Raw genomic sequence first — 17,500 nt, 5'->3', positions numbered from 1 at the left:
TTTTATAAAGGTTTAGCATAACTTCCTTGCTTTTGTGCTCGCTGCCTCTATTAACCCAATGTCTCACCATGTTTGACTTTACATGTTGCTACACATGGGTATGATCTGGTGGCCATTACGGAAACATGGCTGCAAGATAATCATGACTGGGAACTAAACATACAAGGGTATTTGACAATTAGGAAGAACAGACAGGAAGGAAAGGGAGGTGGGGTGGCTATGTTAATCAAGGATGGAATCACTGCAATAGTCAGAAATGATATTGGGTCAAAGGATCAGGATAGTGAAATAGTTTGGGTGGAGATAAGGAATAATAAGGGGAAAAAGTCACTAGTGGGCGTAGTCTATAGGCCTCCCAACAGTTGCAACTCTGTTGGTCGGAGTATAAATCAGGAAATAGTTGGGACTTGTAATAAGAGAACAGCTATAATCATGAGGGATTTTAACTTTCATATTGACTGGACTAATCAAATTGGGCATGGCAGCCTTGAGGAAGAGTTCATAGAGTGTATTAGGGACGGGTTCCTTGAGCGGTATGTAACTGAACCAACCAGGGGACAGGCAATCTTAGATCTGGTCCTGTGTAATGAAACAGGATTAATAAAAAATGTCCTAGTAAAGGATCCCCTTGGAATGAGTGACCATAATATGGTTGAATTCCAAATTCAGTTTGAGGGTGAGAGAGTTGGATCTCAAACCAGCGTACTGAGCTTAAATAAAGGAGACTATGAAGGTATGAGAGTAGAATTGACTAAAGTGGACTGGGAAAACAGATTAAAGTGTAAGACGGTACAAGAGCAGTGGTCTACATTCAAGGAGATATTTAACATCTTTCAAGATAAATATATTCCACTGAGGAAAAAGGGGAGTAAAAGAAAAGACAGCCATCCGTGGCTTAGTAAAGTAATAAAGGATAGTATCTGACTGAAAACAAGGGCATATAAAGTAGCCAAATCTAGTGGGAGGATAGAAGATTGGGAAGCATTTAAAAGCCAGCAAACAATAACTAAAAGATTAATTAAGAAAGGGAAGATAGATTATGAAAGTAAACCAGCAAAAAATATAAAAACAGATAGCAAGAGTTTCTACAGCTATACAAAAAGAAAAAGGGTGGCTAAAGTGAACGTTGGTCCCTTAGAGGATGGGACCGGGAAACTAGTGGTGGGGAACATGGAGATGGCAAAGACGCTGAACAAATATTTTGTATCAGTCTTTACAGTAGAGGACACTAAAAATATCCCAACACTGGACAAACAGGGGACAATGGGGGAGGAGGAGCTAAAGACGATTAAAATCACTAAGGAGATGGTACTCAGTAAAATAATGGGACTTAAGGCGGATAAATCCCCCGGACCTGATGGCCGATATCCTAGGGTCTTGAGAGAAGTGGCGGTAGGGATTGTGGATGCATTGGTGATTATTTTCCAGAACTCCCTGGACTCAGGAAAGGTCCCGGCAGATTGGAAAACTGCTAATGTAACACCCTTATTTAAGAAGGGAAGTAGACAAAAAGCTGGAAACTATAGACCAGTTAGCCTAACATCTGTGGTTGGCAAAATGTTGGAGTCCATTATTAAGGAAACAGTAACAGAGCATTTGGATAAACATAATTTAATAGGACAGAGTCAGCATGGTTTTATGAAGGGGAAGTCATGTTTGACAAATTTGCTCGAATTCTTTGAGGATGTAACATACAGGGTGGATAAAGGGGAACCAGTGGATGTAGTGTATTTGGACTTCCAAAAGGCATTTGACAAGGTTCCACACAAAAGATTACTGATCAAGATAAGAAATCACAGGATTGGGGGTAATATACTGGCATGGGTGGAAGATTGGCTATCTAACAGAAAACAAAGAGTTGGGATAAATGGTTCATTCTCGGGCTGGCAATCAGTAACTAGTGGTGTTCCGCAGGGGTCAGTGCTGCGACCCAAACTCTTTACAATCTATATTAACGATTTGGAGGAAGGGACCGATTGCAACATATCCAAGTTTGCTGACGATACAAAGATGGGAGGGAAAGCAATGAGTGAGGATGACATAAAAAACCTGCAAAAGGACATAGACAGGCTAAGTGAGTGGGCAGAGATTTAGCAGATGCAATATAATGTTGGAAAGTGTGAGGTTATGCACTTTGGCAGAAAAAATCAAAGAGCAAGTTATTATCTAAATGGAGAGAAACTGCAAAGTGCTACAGTACAAAGGGATCTGGGGGTCCTGGTGCATGAAACATAAAAAGTTAGTATGCAGGTGCAGCAGGCCAATGGAATCTTGGCTTTTATTGCAAGGGGGATGGAGTGTAAAAACAGGGAAGTCTTGCTGCAGTTATACATGGTATTGGTGAGGCCACACCTGGAATACTGCGTGCAGTTTTGGTTTCCATATTTAAGAAAAGATATACATGCTCTCGAGGCGGTTCAGAGAAGTTTCACTCGGTTGATTCCGGAGATGAGGGGGTTGACGTATGAGGAAAGGTTGAGTAGGTTGGGACTCTACTCATTGGAGTTCAGAAGAATGAGAGGCGATCTTATCGAAACATATAAGATTGTGAGGGGGCTTGATCGGGTGGATGCAGGGAGGATGTTTCCACTGATGGGCGAGACTAGAACTAGGGGGCATAATCTAAGAATAAGGGGCTGCCCTTTCAAAACTGAGATGAGGAGAAACTTCTTCACTCAGAGGGTAGTAAGTCTATGGAATTTGCTACCCCAGAGAGCTGTGGAAGCTGCAACATTAAATAAATTTAAAATGGAGATAGACATTTTCCTAGCAGATAAGGGAATTAGGGGTTACGGGGAGAGGGCAGGGAAGTGGACGTGAGTCTAGAGTCGGATCAGCCATGATCCTATTGAATGGCGGAGCAGGCCCGCGGGGCCGTATGGCCTACTCCTGCTCCTACTTCTTATGTCCTTATGTTCTAGGCCACTGTTTTTTGTTTGCTTTCATAAACAAACCAAAAAGGATTTCAGTTTTCCCCTCGATGTTTTAACTTCATTTCAAGGGCACCTCATGATTTTAACCACGGTTCCCAAGAAGCTCCAATAAATTATTTTCGGAAATAATGTCTTATATGTGGTTAATATTTTAATATCCCGAGCAAAGGTCACTTACAACAGCAATCGGATTGTTCATTGGAGGCTCGTGTTCCCGAACAGCAACGGGTGGAATGATCCACTCTCTCTTCTGACGTCTTGAGTGTTTTGGAAAATAGATGACGGGAGGTCTGCGGTTGATAACCTGCGGAAACAATGAAAGGAAATGTCATGGAATCGTAGAAACTTAACAGCACAGGAGGAGGCCATTCGGCCTGTCGTTGCCTGTGCCGACTCTTTGAAAGAGCAGTCGTGCTCGGTCCCACACCCCCCGCTTATTGTCCGTAACCCTGTGAGCTCCTCACCCTCCAGAACCCGTCCAACTCCCTTTTCACATCATTGATGGAATCAGCTTCCTCCATCTTCTCAGGTCAAGCGTTCCTGATCCCCACAGCTCTCCGAGTGAAAACATTTCTCCTCCTCTCGAGATCTTTTGCCAATGATTATGAATCGATGACCTCTGGTTTTTGACCCACTCGCCAGAGGGAATAATTTCCCTCTCTCTACTCGATCAAAACCTATTGACAGGAATCAGTCATTCGTAAAAGAAAGACTTATGAAATAATACTGAGCGGCCTGCGGATGGCGCTGTATAAATACTCGGGCATGGGCCCAGCTTGTTCAGGACATTCTTAACAGGAACTAGTGAAGGACACAACTAGACCTCCATGTTGTAAAACAGTTGATTAAAGCTTTGTTTAACGCTCAGACCAAGTGCCTAGTAGTTTTCTTACATCACCTATCATCTTGAAAACCTCCATTAGGTCCGAACGTTTCCAACCTCTCCTCATAACTGAAGTCCCTCATCCCATGTAACATCCTGGTGAGCCTCCTCAGCACCCTTGCTAAGGCTTTGACATCTTTCCTGAAGTGTGGTGTCCAGAACTGTCCACAGCACTCCAGCTGTGGCCTAACCAGTGATTTCAGGATGAGTGTTCCGGATCCCCACAACTCTGAGTGAATAAATTTCTCCTCATCTCCCTTCCAGGTGTCTTCACATTTATGTAGTAAGGACGGTCATAAAAACTAAACAGCACCGACTTTCTGAAAGATTCGTGGGGCCAGGTGAAAAAGTGCCTGTACCCGTAGAAAATTCAGGAACTTGCAAGCAAAATGGTTTGATCGAGTGCGTTTTATGTATATTCCTGGAAAACTATATTAATCGATCAGGCATTCCCTCACGTGCAACTGCTTACAACCCCGCGCTATCTTCAGTCTCGCACACACGCACACGTACTGGTAAACAATTTTTTCCCCTTCCAGTATTTATCCAATTCCCTTTTGAAGGCTGCTATTGAATCTGCCTCCACCGCCCTATCAGGCAGCGCATTTCAAATTCTAACCACTCGCTGTGTAAAAATAGTTTCCCCTCATGTCGCCTCTGGTTCATTTGCCAATCACCTTAAATCTGTGTCCGCTGGTCATTGACCCTTCAGCCATCGGAAACAGTTTCTCTTTATTTACTCTGTCTAAACCCGTCATGATTTTGAACACCTCGATCAAATCTCCTCTTGGCCTTCTCTGCTCCAAGGAGAACAACCCCAGCTTCTCCAGTCTCTCCCCGTAACAGGAGCAGAATGGGGAAAGCAATATGAGAGAGAGAAAGAAAGAGAAATAGGAATGACACACAGTGAAAGAAATGAGAGGGGAAAATATGAAAGAGAGAGAGATTGGGGAATGAGGTAGAGTGAGATAGGGTGGGGATGAGAGGGGAATGAGAAAGGAAATAGAATGAGGGAGAGAGGAGGGATTGTGAAAAAGGAGGATAGAAATGAGAGTTCTTGAGGCAGCTCACGCGTTACAAGAAGCTCAACACCATCCAGGACAAAGCAGCCCGCTTGATTCGATCGATGGGCCGAAATGGCCTCTATCTGCACTGTGGGGTTTCTGTGATTCTGTGATTGGCACCCCATCCACCACCTTATACATTCACTCCCTCCACCACCGGCACACTGTGGCTGCAGTGTGTACCATCTACAAGATGCACTGCAGCAACTCGCCAAGGCTTCTTCGGCAGCACCTCCCAAACCCGCCACCTCTTCCACCTAGAAGGACAAGGGCAGCAGGCGCATGGGAACACCACCACCTCCAAGTCACACACACCTTCCTGTCTAGGATATATATCGGCCGATCCTTCATCGTCGCTGGGCTAAAATCCTGGAACTCCCTCCCTAACAGCACTGTGGGAGCACCTTCACCACACGGACTGCAGCGGTTCAAGAAGGAGGCTCACCATCACCTTCTCAAGGGCGATTAGGGGATGGGCAATAAATGCTGGCCTTGCCAGTGACACCCACATCCCATAAACAAATTTTAAAAAATGTTAAATGCTGAATGCTGAGCCACTTGCCTCAGCTCGAAGGTTAGTTCCGGGAGCGGGGTTTGAGCGAGCAAGGTGCGGCTGAGCACGGCGGGCCCAGAACCTGCACCACTCGTCGGAAACTCATTTTACAGAGAAGTTACTCAACATGCCCCTTATTATCATATGCAAGGGGCCGAATACCTGTTTTAGGTGGTTCACACGCAGACTGGGCACGGGCCATCCCACTGATAAATCGCTCAGCATTGGCCTGTTTTACGCATGAAAAATGGGTGCAATGGGTACCTAATTCTACCCCTTTACATCTACATTTATAATGCTACCTAGCTATGTAAACTTGTCACCCTGTAATTACACCCTCCCCTCTAGTGGGGGCACTGTAGCACCTTAGTTTTGCATATTTCAGCTCCTCACTGGTTTCGATCGCCTGAGGAGGTCGGAGAGCAAATTTCCAGAGTTATTTTTCCCTTATTGGCCCTGGGATTTTTTCTCTTTTTTGCCTCTCCCATAAGAGCATAAGAACTAGGAGCAGGAGTAGGCCATACGGCCTGTCAGAGAATCATAGAAATTTACAGCACAGAAGGAGGCCATTCGGCCCATCTTGTCCGTGCCGGCCAACAAAGAGCTATCTACCCTAATCCCACTTTCCAGTCCTTGGTCCGTAGCCCTGTGGATTACGGCACTTCAAGTGCATATCCAAGTGCTTTTTTAGTGTGGAGGGTTTCTGCCTCTCCCACCCTTTCAGGCAGTGAGTTCCAGACCCCCACCACCCTCTGGGTGAAAACATTTCTCCTCAACTCCCCTCTAAACCTCTGACCAATTACTTTAAATCTATGCCCACTGGTTTCTGACCCTTCCTATCCACTCTATCTAGGCCCCTCATAATTTTATACACCTCAATTAAGTCTCCCCTCAGCCTCCTCTTCCAAGGAAAACAACCCCAGCCTATCCAATCTTGCCTCATAGCTAAAATTCCCCAGCCCAGGCAACATCCTCGTAAATCTCCTCTGCACCCCCTCTAGTGTAAGAAATAGCTGTTAGATTCAACGGTGGTTATTAATTCTTCGAACAGAGACTGACAACATGCAGCCGGGAACAGATAGCAGAAATGCCAGCAAGGCCGAATATCAAGCATCAAAAGACAAATAGAAGTGATAAGGGAATCATAAAATGCAAAACACAGGGCGGTGGGATAATAGACAAAAATGGAGCCAAAAAGTCATAAAATGTCCTGAAAGAAACATAACAAAACATTCCTCAGAAAGATAAGAGGGAGGCCTCGTCAGCCATGCAGAAAGGGACGGCGAGGGATGCCTTCCCGCTTCACAATTGGGGATCAAACGATTGACACCAGGTGATTACCAGCCCACCGAAATAACTATAAATATAGACGACCGAGAGAGGAAATCAGGCAGTTAGGGGCGAAGGCTTCCCCAAGGTGGCTACGGCCTAACACCTTGGTCAAGTTTAGCCTCTGAGGTGGCTGACGGCCTAACACCTCCAACAGCTTGAGAGATGACCCAATGGAAGTGACCGCTGCAGCAGACTGCAGGAATCCACCCAATCCGAGACCACCGTACTGCTTCCCATCCGTCCGGCCGTGGCATTCCGATTCTGGAGTCGTAGATCGCTCCTACTGTCACGGGTTGTATGTCTATTATACTCAGCTTAAACCATATGTAATATCTGATTATGCTTTAAAACTGTAGCTCTTTAATAAAAGCCTTGTAACTCCTAAAACCCTTTGGGTAATCTGTGTGTGGCCTGTGATCCTAATCCTACACCAGTGCAATCACATCCTTCCTGTAATGTGGTGACCAGAACTGCACGCAGTATTCTAGCTGCGGCCTAACTAATGTTTTATACAGTTCAAGCATAACCTCCCTGCTCTTATATTCTGTGCCTCGGCTAATAAAGGCAAGTATTCCGTATGCCTTCTTAACCACCTTATCTACCTGTCCTGCTACCTTCAGGGATCGGTGGACATGCACACCAAGGTCCCTCTGATCTTCTACACATCTCATAGTGTCCTACCATTTATTGTGTATTCCCTTGCCTTGTTAGCCCTCCCCAAATGCATTACCTCACACTTCTCCAGATTGAATTCCATTTGCCACTGTTCTGTCCACCTGACCAGTCCATTGATATCTTCCTGCAGTCTGCAGCTTTCTTCTTCATTATCAACCACACGGTCAATTTTTGTATCATCTGCAAACTTCTTAATCATACTTCCTACATTCAAGTCCAAATCATTGATATGTACCAGAAAAAGCAAAGGACCCAGTACTGAGCCCTGTGGAACCCCACTGGAAACAGCCTTCCAGTCACAAAAACACCCTTCGACCATTACCCTTTGTTTCCTGCCTCTGAGCCAATTTTGGATCCAAGTTGCCACTTTTCCTTGCATCCCTTGGGCTTTTACTTTCGTGACCAGACTGCTATGCGGGGCCTTATCAAAAGCCTTGCTAAAATCCATATAGACTACATCAAATGCACTGCCCTCATCGACCCTCCTTGTTACCTCCTCAAAAAATTCAGTCAAGTTAGTTAGACATGACCTTCCCTTAACAAATCCAAGCTGACTGTCCCTGATTAATCTGTGACTTTCTAAATGAAGATTTATCCCATCGAGCCTGCTCCGCCATTCAATAAGATCATGGCTGATCCTCTATCTTATTACCATATTCCCGCTCTCTCCCCATACCCCTCGACTCCTTTTGTGCTAGAAATCTATCTATCTCCTTCTTAAATATATTCAGTGACTTGGCCTCCACAGCCTTCTGTGGTAGAGAATTCCACAGGTTCACCACCCTCTGAGTGAAGAAATTTCTCCTCAGCTCAGTCCTAAATGTCCTACCCCATATCCTGAGACTGTGACCCCTCGTTCTAGACCCCCCAGCCAGGGGAAAACATCCTCCCTGCATCCAGTCTGTCTAGCCATGTCAGAATTTTATACGTTTCAATGAGATCCCCTCTCATTCTTCTGAACTCTAGTGAATACAGGCCTAGTCGACCCAATCTCTCCTCATACGACAATCCTGCCATCCCAGGAATCAGTCTGGTGAACCTTCGCTGTACTCCCTCTATGGCAAGTATATCCTTTCTTAGCTAAGGAGACCAAAACTGCACACAGTACTCCAGGTGTGGTCTCACCAAGGCCCTGTATAACTGTAGTAAGACATCCTTGCTCCTGTACTCGAATCCTTTTGCAATGAAGACCAACGTACCATTTGCCTTCCTAACTGCTTGCTGCACCTGCATGTTTGCTTTCAGTGACTGGTGTACAAGGACACCCAGGTCTCTTTGTACATAAACATTTCCCAATCTATCACCATTTAAATAATACTCTGCCTTTCTGTTTTTCCTACCGAATGGATAACTTCACATTTATCCACATTATTCTGCATCTGCCACGTATTTGCCCACTCACTCAACTTGTCTAAATTGCCTTGAAGACTCTTTGCATACTCCTCACAACTCACAATCCCACCTAATTTGGTGTTGTCAGCAAACTTGGAAATATTATATTTGGTTCTCAAATCATTGATATATATTGTGAATAGCTGGGGCCCAAGCACTGATCCCTGCGGTACCCCACTAGTCACCGCCTGCCACCCCGAAAAAGACCCATTATTCCTACTCTCTGTTCCATGTCTGTTAACCAATGCCAGTGTATTACCCCCAATCCCATGTGCTTTAATTGTGCACACTAACCTCTTATGTGGGACTTTATCAAAGGCCTTCTGAAAATCCAAATACACCACATCCACTGGTTCTCCCTTATCTATTCTACCAGTTACATACTCAAAAAACTCCAGTAGGTTTGTCAAACACGATTTCCCTTTCATAAATCCATGTTGACTTTGTCTAATCCCGTTGATATTTTCTAAGTGTCCTGTTATCACATCCTTTATAATAGACTTTGACCTTAAATGCAAGTATGAAGGGGAAAGACCATCATAGAGGCATGGGAGGAAGTGAGAGACGCAGGCTGGAAAAGAATGGGGGTGAGGGGGGGGGGTGGAATTGGCTATTCGTGTGTGCGATTACAAGAAGGTTTCCATTTGTATCTGGGGTTGAACGTATGAAGAATGATATTATATTAGATATAAAAATGATCCAACTTATACCCTATGATCAAACTCACAAATAAGTTTTATTAAAAGACATTTCTTACCTCATTTGCTTGGTTTGTTAAATGGTTTGCTGAAGAGATTAAAAGGATTTTCACTTTCCATTTCTCATGCGTTTTCAGGTCCATTGCCAACACTTTGAAGCCATAAGTTGAGTCAATGTTTTGAGTACGAGTTGCATATAAAAAGCCATTCGAATAGATTCCAAAATTGTTATCATTGGTGCTTAGCCTAATGTGTTCTCCCAAATTGCAGTCATGAAATTTCACTGGAATTAAAAAATACATACATACATAAGAATTAGGAGCAGGAGTCGGCCACATGGCCCCTCGAGCCTGCTCCACCATTCAATAAGATCATGGCTGATCTTCGACCTCAACTCCACTTTCCTGCCCGACCCCCATATCCCTTGATTCCAAAAATCTATCGATCTCTGTCTTGAATATACTCAACGACTGAGCCTCCACAGCCCTCTGGGGTAGAGAATTCCAAAGATTCACCACCCTCTGAGTGAAGAAATTTCTCATCTCAGTCCTAAATGACTGACCCCTTACTCTGAGACTATGGCCTAGAAATTCAGTACAGCCACTTTTGGGGCGGTAAAGTCGGGCGGACGCTAAAGTTTGCGCCCGGTGCAAAGTTGCGCCACCTTCGCCGATATTCAGTCGCATCGCCCCAAGAGGTTGCTGCTGCGCTAAAACAGACGATGCACGACTATCTTTAGGCGCTAAGCCGGCGGTCCGGGGCGATACCCCCGAGGCCGGGCGCAGCGCCGGTGCGGCGAGTTGTTGATTGACGGCAGACACTCTGGCGCTGGTCAGCTCTTAAAGGGGGAGGGTGGATTTGTTTGCCTGCCACGCCCTGCACACTGCAGCCCTCAACCTAGGCCTGACCACTTCAGCTTCACCTGCACAACGCCCAGGGCTATGGAGAAGGCCAGGGAGAGAGCGCAGCGCTTCAGCGACGGTGACCTGAGGCTGCTGGTTGGCGGAGTGGAGCGCAGGCGCCATGTTCTGTTCCCAGAAGGTGGCAAGAGGCCGCTGCCCAGCGCCTACCGGAAAGCTTGGAGGGAGGTCTCAAACAGGGTGTCTTCCAACAGCGTGGTTGCCAGGACTCCTGTGCAATGCCGGAAGAAGTTCAACGACCTCACTCGGGTTGTCAGGGTGAGTACCCTTTCCAGTGTCCTCCTCATCCCTGCATGTGCACCTCACTTTATGGGCAAAGGGACCTGAAAGCCCTAATGGCCAGCCCTCATCCAGCAGCTATGGGACTGTCATGAAAATCACTTGCACATTCAGCACTTTACACACTGTACAAGCTATTCGACCATGGGAGGCATTGCAGACAAGATCAGGGCTACACACTGTACAAGCTATTCGACCATGGGAGGCATTGCAGACAAGATCAGGGCTTCACACTGTACAGGCTATTCGACCATGGGAGGCATTGCAGACAAGATCAGGGCTTCACACTGTACTTAGAGGCCGTCCTTTCTCTTGCAGGCCAAGGTGGCGTACAACCGGTGGAAACGAACTGAGACCGGGGGAGGCCGTCCTGACGTCAAAGAGCTCTCCGACCTCGACCAGCGTGTGGAGCACATTATGGCAGGCCGGCTGATTGGCCCCGTCGCCACTGGAGATGCCGACCCTGTTCTGGGCACCAATGGTAAGGGCATCACCTTTTTGACCTCTCTCGTTACACTTGCGCCTCAGATCAGCATCCTTTGCCACTGTCCGACCAATGCAGTGCATGGCAGCACTCATGCCTCCCTCGCTGCCGCCCTGTCCTCACTCTAAAGCTACTCTTGTGCCTTCCTGCTTTCAAATGGTGAATCGCCAGGTGAGGAGGCGGGCCCTCAAGCTGCCACTGTCAGCACTTCCGATTCCGAGGAGGAGGAAGAGGAAGCCGGCCTATCAGTGCCACCCTCAGCCGCGCCAGCCCATGGCGAGGAAGGGGACACGTCTTCCCTGGAGGGGAGCCGGGGGGGAAGGGTCAGAGGAGAGTGAAGCTCCGGGGCCCAGCGGCCTGCAGCAATGCGGGAGGGGTGGGGAAGCTCGGCGGACTTCTCCCCAGAGGGTGAGTGCGGCCTCCAGTCCTGCGACGGTCAGCGCAGAGGAGGTGCGGCTCCTGGAGGAAATGGCCGTCCAGGCTGAGTGCAGGCACAATGAGCTCATGGCTGCAGAGGCAAGGATGCCTGACTCCATTGAGTCTTTGTCAAGGAATGTGCAGCAATTTGGAGCAGCACAGGCCAGGAGTCTACAGGACTTCGCGGCAGCACAGGCGGCTTCGAGCCAAGTGCTCAGTCGTGCCGTCCATTCACTGGCTGTGGTCATGCGGACACAGACTAGGGCCACACGGGCACTAACTGCTGCCACCCTCGCTGGATCAGCCAGGCATCGCCAGGGCACCCGCCGCGCAGCAGCAGCCCAGCAGTCTGTTCTTCAGCTGTTTGCTGCGCATGCTGCAGTGCTGGCCCGTGCGAGTGCCAATGTCTCAGGCGACCAGCGAGCACCTGCGATCTGCCAGGTTGGCACCATTCCTGCAGCCGACACTGCCACTCCGCCATTGCAGCTGCCACGAGCCGCTGGACAGACTGCTGCTGCCCAGGCAGAGTTGGAGCAATCAGCAGCCGGCCCCTCCAAGGCCAGAGCTGGTGCAGTCCGACCCCCAAGGGCATCTGCCGTCTCGCCATCTGCCCCTCAGCAGCCTTCCCCCAGCCTTGCTGCAGCCACTGGGCTCCCATTGAGGAGGAGCTGCAGGGCGGGCAGGGGCCAGGCAAGGATGCGAAAGGCATCGCCCTCGCAGGGCAAAAAGTAGAAGCTCTGCACAAATGCCTGGTGCTTTTTTTAAGGCCGAGATTGGTGTAGTTGTGTTTTGGTAAGGCCGAAACTGGTGTCTTTCTTTCTTTTTGTAAGGCCGAGACTGGTAGTTTTGTGTTTTTGGGGGGGCTTCTCCACATGAGGTTGTAATGTGGGAAGGGCAGAGGTTTGCAATAAATTATTGTTCTTAAATTGCACTGTGCATGGTTTTTCTGTCAAGTCCTGGTTGCCCTGCTCGGCTGAGGGCTTGTGGAGCGGCTACATTCATCTGCTGACATTGGCACAAGCCATTCCCTGAGAGGGGGCCTAGAAGCGACGTTCAATAAGCCGGCGACGGGCGGCCCTTGCACTTTCTGCCTCCCTCCTGTGCTGGTCCTCCTCCTCCTCCTCCTCCTCCTCCTGTGGTCCTCCAATCTCTGGTGGCAGTGGCGGAGTCCTGCGGATAGCCAAGTTGTGCAGCATGCAGCAAACGACCACGAAATGGGAGACTCGCTCCGGCGAATATTGTAGGGCTCCACCGGAACGACCCAGACAGCGGAACCGTTGCTTCAGGACGCCCATTGTTTGTTCGATGATGTTCCTGGTCGCTTGATGGCTTTCGTTGTATCCCTCTTCAGCAGGGGTGCTGGGCACACGGAGCGGGGTCATCAGCCAGGTACACAAAGGATAGCCTTTGTCCCCGATAAGCCATCCTCGTGGGTGAGGCTGGGCCTGGAACATGTCTGCCACAGAAGTCTGTCGCAGGATGAAGGCATCGTGGCCGCTGCCTGGAAAGCGGGCATTGACAGCTAGGATGAGCTGCCTGTGGTCACACACCAGCTGGACATTGAGCGAATGGTAGCCCTTCCGGTTGCGGTAATCCTCGGCATTCTCCAGAGATGCCCGCAAAGCCACATGCATGCAGTCAATGGCGCCCTGCACCATGGGGAAGCCCGCGAATGCTGCAAAGCCCATTGCACGCTGTTGCTGCTTGGCAAGGGCCATGGAGAAGGAGATGAACTGACGTCTCCTTTTGAAAAGGGCATTGGTCACCTGGCGGATGCAGCAATGCACGGTGAACTGGGAGATGTTGGAAATGTCCCCAGTCGCGGATTGGAAGGAGCTGGTGGCATAGAAGTTGAGAGCCACCATCACCTTCACTGCCACCGACAGAGACGTCCTGCTCCTCAGATGTGGCTGCAGATCACCGCCAAGCAGGTGGCAGATCTCTGTGACCACCTCCCTTCGGAATCACAGCCTCCGAACACACTGCTCGTCAGACATGTTGAGATAGGAGAACTGCTGGCGGTATACCCTGGGTGGGTAAGGCCTCCTTTCCCGACGCCTGTTGCCCCCTCTCCGTCTAGCCAGGGCTGCCACTCTCTCACGGCGTCTGTGAGCCCTTTGGATGCAATGGAGAAAGCCAGCGTTTGCACCCATTGCAGCCCCCATAATATGTTAGCAAAGAATGAGATGTTAATGAGGCAAAGACAAGTGGAAAGCTGTGGCCTGAAGCCAGAAGTACCTGTCCGAGTGTTGAGCCAAAGCAGAAAGCTCTCTACCTTGGTCTCTCTGCAAAGATCCGTCTCTCAAGAAGGAGTGCTGCGAAATGGCAGCCTTTTATAGTGCAGGAGGAGTGCCCTTTAATTTGCGCCCCCCGCGCCCCGCATCGACTGAGCACCGTTCCACTCTACCAGTCGCTAGGGGCGCCGGGCGCACAATGGGGCGTTGCGACTGAATTTCCGGTTGGGGGCGTACAAAGGGCGTTGCACGAGGAAATTACGTCATGATCTGCGCGCGCAAAGACTTTGCGCCGCCGCTAAATCTCTAGTGAAGTTGGGGAGAGGCGCAGTTCGCGCTGCGCCCGGCCGCTAGCCACCTAGCGCCCGACATCTACTCCTCCTAAGGCGCTACCGGCTAGCGCAACCAACTGAATTTCTAGGCCTATGACTCTTGGTTCTAGACACTCCAGCCAGGGGGAAACAGCCTCTCAGCATCTACCCTGTCAATCCCTGTAAGAATTTTATACGTTTCAATGAAATCACCTCTCATTCTTCTATCATATATAAATAGATGCATTTGGCTTTTTACCAAAACAGTGCCAATAAAATAACACATTCACCAAATAGATACATTTCCCCATAAAATTTGCAGGCAGTGATCCAATTTTTAAAATCAGAGAGACCTGTGCACAAATTGTTGAAAGTGGCAGGACAGATTGAGAAAGCGGTTAAGACGCACACGGGATCCTGGGCTTCATAAATAGAGGTATAGGCCTCAATTTTAACTGACCCGTGGAGGCGGGATTGGAGGCGTGCGGGGGGGTTAAAATCCTGAATTCAGGGGTTCCGACACCATCCCGCCCCCATGCCAGTTTCAAAGGAGGCGGGTACCCGCCCCGCACTGGGACCCGCCTACCCGAGGCGGGAAGGGATTAGTGACAATTAACTGCCTGTTAACAATTCGCAACCGGCTACATTGAGATTTGAACTTACAACCTGTGTGTTGCTAGTCCAGTGCAATAACCACTCAGCTGGGGTTGCGCCCAATGGTGCCCTGCAGCGCTGATCTTTCGGGAGGTTACAGAGACAGGGGGGGGTGAGGGGGGACAGAGATGGGGGGCGAGGAGGTTACAGAGACAGGGAGGGGGGGGCGAGGAGGTTACAGAGATAGGGAGGGGGCGAGGAGGTTACAGAGACAGGGGGGGTGGTGAGGAGGTTACAGAGACAGGGGGGGGCGAGGAGGTTACAGAGAGAGGGAGGGGGCGAGGAGGTTACCGAGACGGGGGGGCGAGGAGGATACAGAGACGGGGGGGGGGGGCGAGGAGGTTACAGAGACGGGGGGGGCGAGGAGGTTAGAGAGACAAGGGGGGCGAGGAGGTTACAGAGACGGGGGGGGCGAGGAGGTTACAGAGACGGGGGGGGCGAGGAGGTTAGAGAGACAGGGAGGGGGGGCGAGGAGGTTACAGAGACAGGGAGGGGGGCGAGGAGGTTACAGCGACGGGGGGCGAGGAGGTTACAGAGACAGGGATGGGGGGGCGAGGAGGTTACAGAGACAGGGAGGGGGGGCGAGGAGGTTACAGAGACGGGGGGGCGAGGAGGTTACAGAGACGGGGGGGCGAGGAGGTTACAGAGACGGGGGGGCGAGGAGGTTACAGAGACGGGGGGGGCGAGGGGGGACAGAGATGGGGGGGCGAGGGGGGACAGAGATGGGGGGCGAGGGGGGACAGAGATGGGGGGGCGAGGGGGGACAGAGATGGGGGGGCGAGGGGGGACAGAGATGGGGGGGCGAGGGGGGACAGAGATGGGGGGGCGAGGGGGGACAGAGATGGGGGGGCGAGGGGGGACAGAGATGGGGGGGCGAGGGGGGACAGAGATGGGGGGGCGAGGGGGGACAGAGATGGGGGGCGAGGGGGGACAGAGATGGGGGGGCGAGGGGGGACAGAGATGGGGGGGCGAGGGGGGACAGAGATGGGGGGGCGAGGGGGGACAGAGATGGGGGGGCGAGGGGGGACAGAGATGGGGGGGCGAGGGGGGACAGAGATGGGGGGGCGAGGGGGGACAGAGATGGGGGGGCGAGGGGGGACAGAGATGGGGGGGCGAGGGGGTTACAGAGACGGGGGTGGGGGGCGGGGGGGGGGGAGAGGGGCGGGGCCATGGAGGGATTTGAACACAAGGATGAGAATTTTTTATAAGAGACACGTTACCGGACCGGGTGCCGATACGGTCAGCAAGCACAGGGTGGTTCTGGAGATGGAGCACGTGGTGTCCGCCGGTGCGCTTGAGGCCTCCCGTGACCGGTGGGTGCCGGAGGGACTGGAGTGCATCATCACTCCTGGGGATAACATTTTAAGTTGATTTGTTAAGGTTCCTTTTAACATGTTTTTAAGTTACTGTCTTTATGCGTTGTGCCCCTTTAAAAAGGGGGGGAAGGGGCACACACTGAACATTAAATTGGCAATTGCCACAAGAAGAGTCAGCGAGCACGCGGGGGCGGGGGGGGGGGTGGGTGATGGTGCGAGCAGGACTTGGTGTGAGTTAGGACACGGGCAGCAGAGTTTTGGATGACCTCAAGTTTACAGAGGGTGGAATGTGGGAGGCCAGCCAGGAGTGTGTTGGAATAGTCGAGTCTAGAGGTAACAAAGGCCTGGATGAGGGTTTCAGCAGCGGATGAGCTGAGGCAGGGGCGGAATCGGGCGATGTTACCGAGGTGGAAATGGGCAGTCTTGGTGATAGAAACATAGAAGAATAGGAGCAGGAGTCGGCCATTCGGCCCTTCGAGCCTGCTCCGCCATTCAATATGATCATGGCTGATCCTCTATCTCAATACCATATTCCCGCTCCCTCCCCATATCCCGTGATGCCTTTTGTGTCTAGAAATCTATCTATCTCCTTCTTAAATATATTCAGTGACTTGGCCTCCACAGCCTTCTGTGGCGGAGAATTCCACAGGTTCACCACCCAGAGTGATGGAGCGGGTACGTGACCGGAAGCTCATCTCGGGGTCCAATACGACACCAAGGTTTGTGAGCGGTCTGGCTCAGCCTCAGGGAGAGGGAGAGGGAGAGGGAGAGGGAGGGGGAGGGGGAGGGGGAGAGGGAGAGGGAGAGGGAGTTTGACTTTCCCCTTCAGAGGAACGTCCTGATATTTATATTTCGACTGTACAATGGAAGTGACAATATTTCTTGCTCGAGTACCGACGGCAAAAGCCTAGCCCATTAAACAGCAGTACAAGAAGAAAAAAAATACATATAAAGGCAGCAGATTTATCCACACACCAAAAACATCCAGCTCCTGGTTGTATGCCTCTTAAAACAAAGGAATTGTTCTAACGATTGATATCATAGGCACAGCCTACCTGTAAGAACAATCTCCCCTTTGGAGATCTGTGGATGAACTACTGCATCAAACTTCTTTTTTTCAAACCTTTTCTTACAGCATTGTCCAGTCTGGGAATACACCTGGAATGGGACAACAGATATATATTTTTAATGAATAATTATATTCCAAAACTTTGATTTCAAAACATGTATCGACAGGGTGCATTAATCACAAAGACACCGTCCCGCTGCCCAATTAGCATCCTGATTAATCTAATAGCGCAGCACGGCGGAGGAAAGACTCGGAAAGGGTCCATTTCCATTATTAAAAAGCAAGT

General features: G+C 50.0%; 1 protein-coding gene across 1 annotated transcript in view; it reads right to left on the bottom strand.

Moving 5' to 3' along the window:
• The window catches only part of LOC147080303 (desmoglein-3-like), a gene marked incomplete at its 3' end in the record, with an annotated part of 19,483 nt that extends 2,204 nt beyond the window's left edge, over positions 1-17,279 (bottom strand). Inside the window, exons 1-3 of the mRNA XM_085981216.1 lie at positions 17,201-17,279; positions 9,590-9,813; positions 3,112-3,237 (exon numbers count right to left, since the gene is read on the bottom strand). Of these exons, the coding sequence (XP_085837342.1) occupies positions 3,112-3,237; positions 9,590-9,673 (210 nt within the window). The remainder of the gene's footprint in view (positions 1-3,111; positions 3,238-9,589; positions 9,814-17,200) is intronic.
• Positions 17,280-17,500: the final 221 nt, after the last annotated feature.

The sequence above is a fragment of the Somniosus microcephalus genome, unplaced genomic scaffold, assembly GCF_052327205.1.
Source record: "Somniosus microcephalus isolate GS21.2 unplaced genomic scaffold, FLI_Smic_1.0 scaffold1752, whole genome shotgun sequence".
Lineage (NCBI taxonomy): Eukaryota > Metazoa > Chordata > Chondrichthyes > Squaliformes > Somniosidae > Somniosus > Somniosus microcephalus.
The sequence above is the reverse complement of the archived record's forward strand: the minus strand, read 5'-3'. Positions and strand labels throughout refer to the sequence as shown.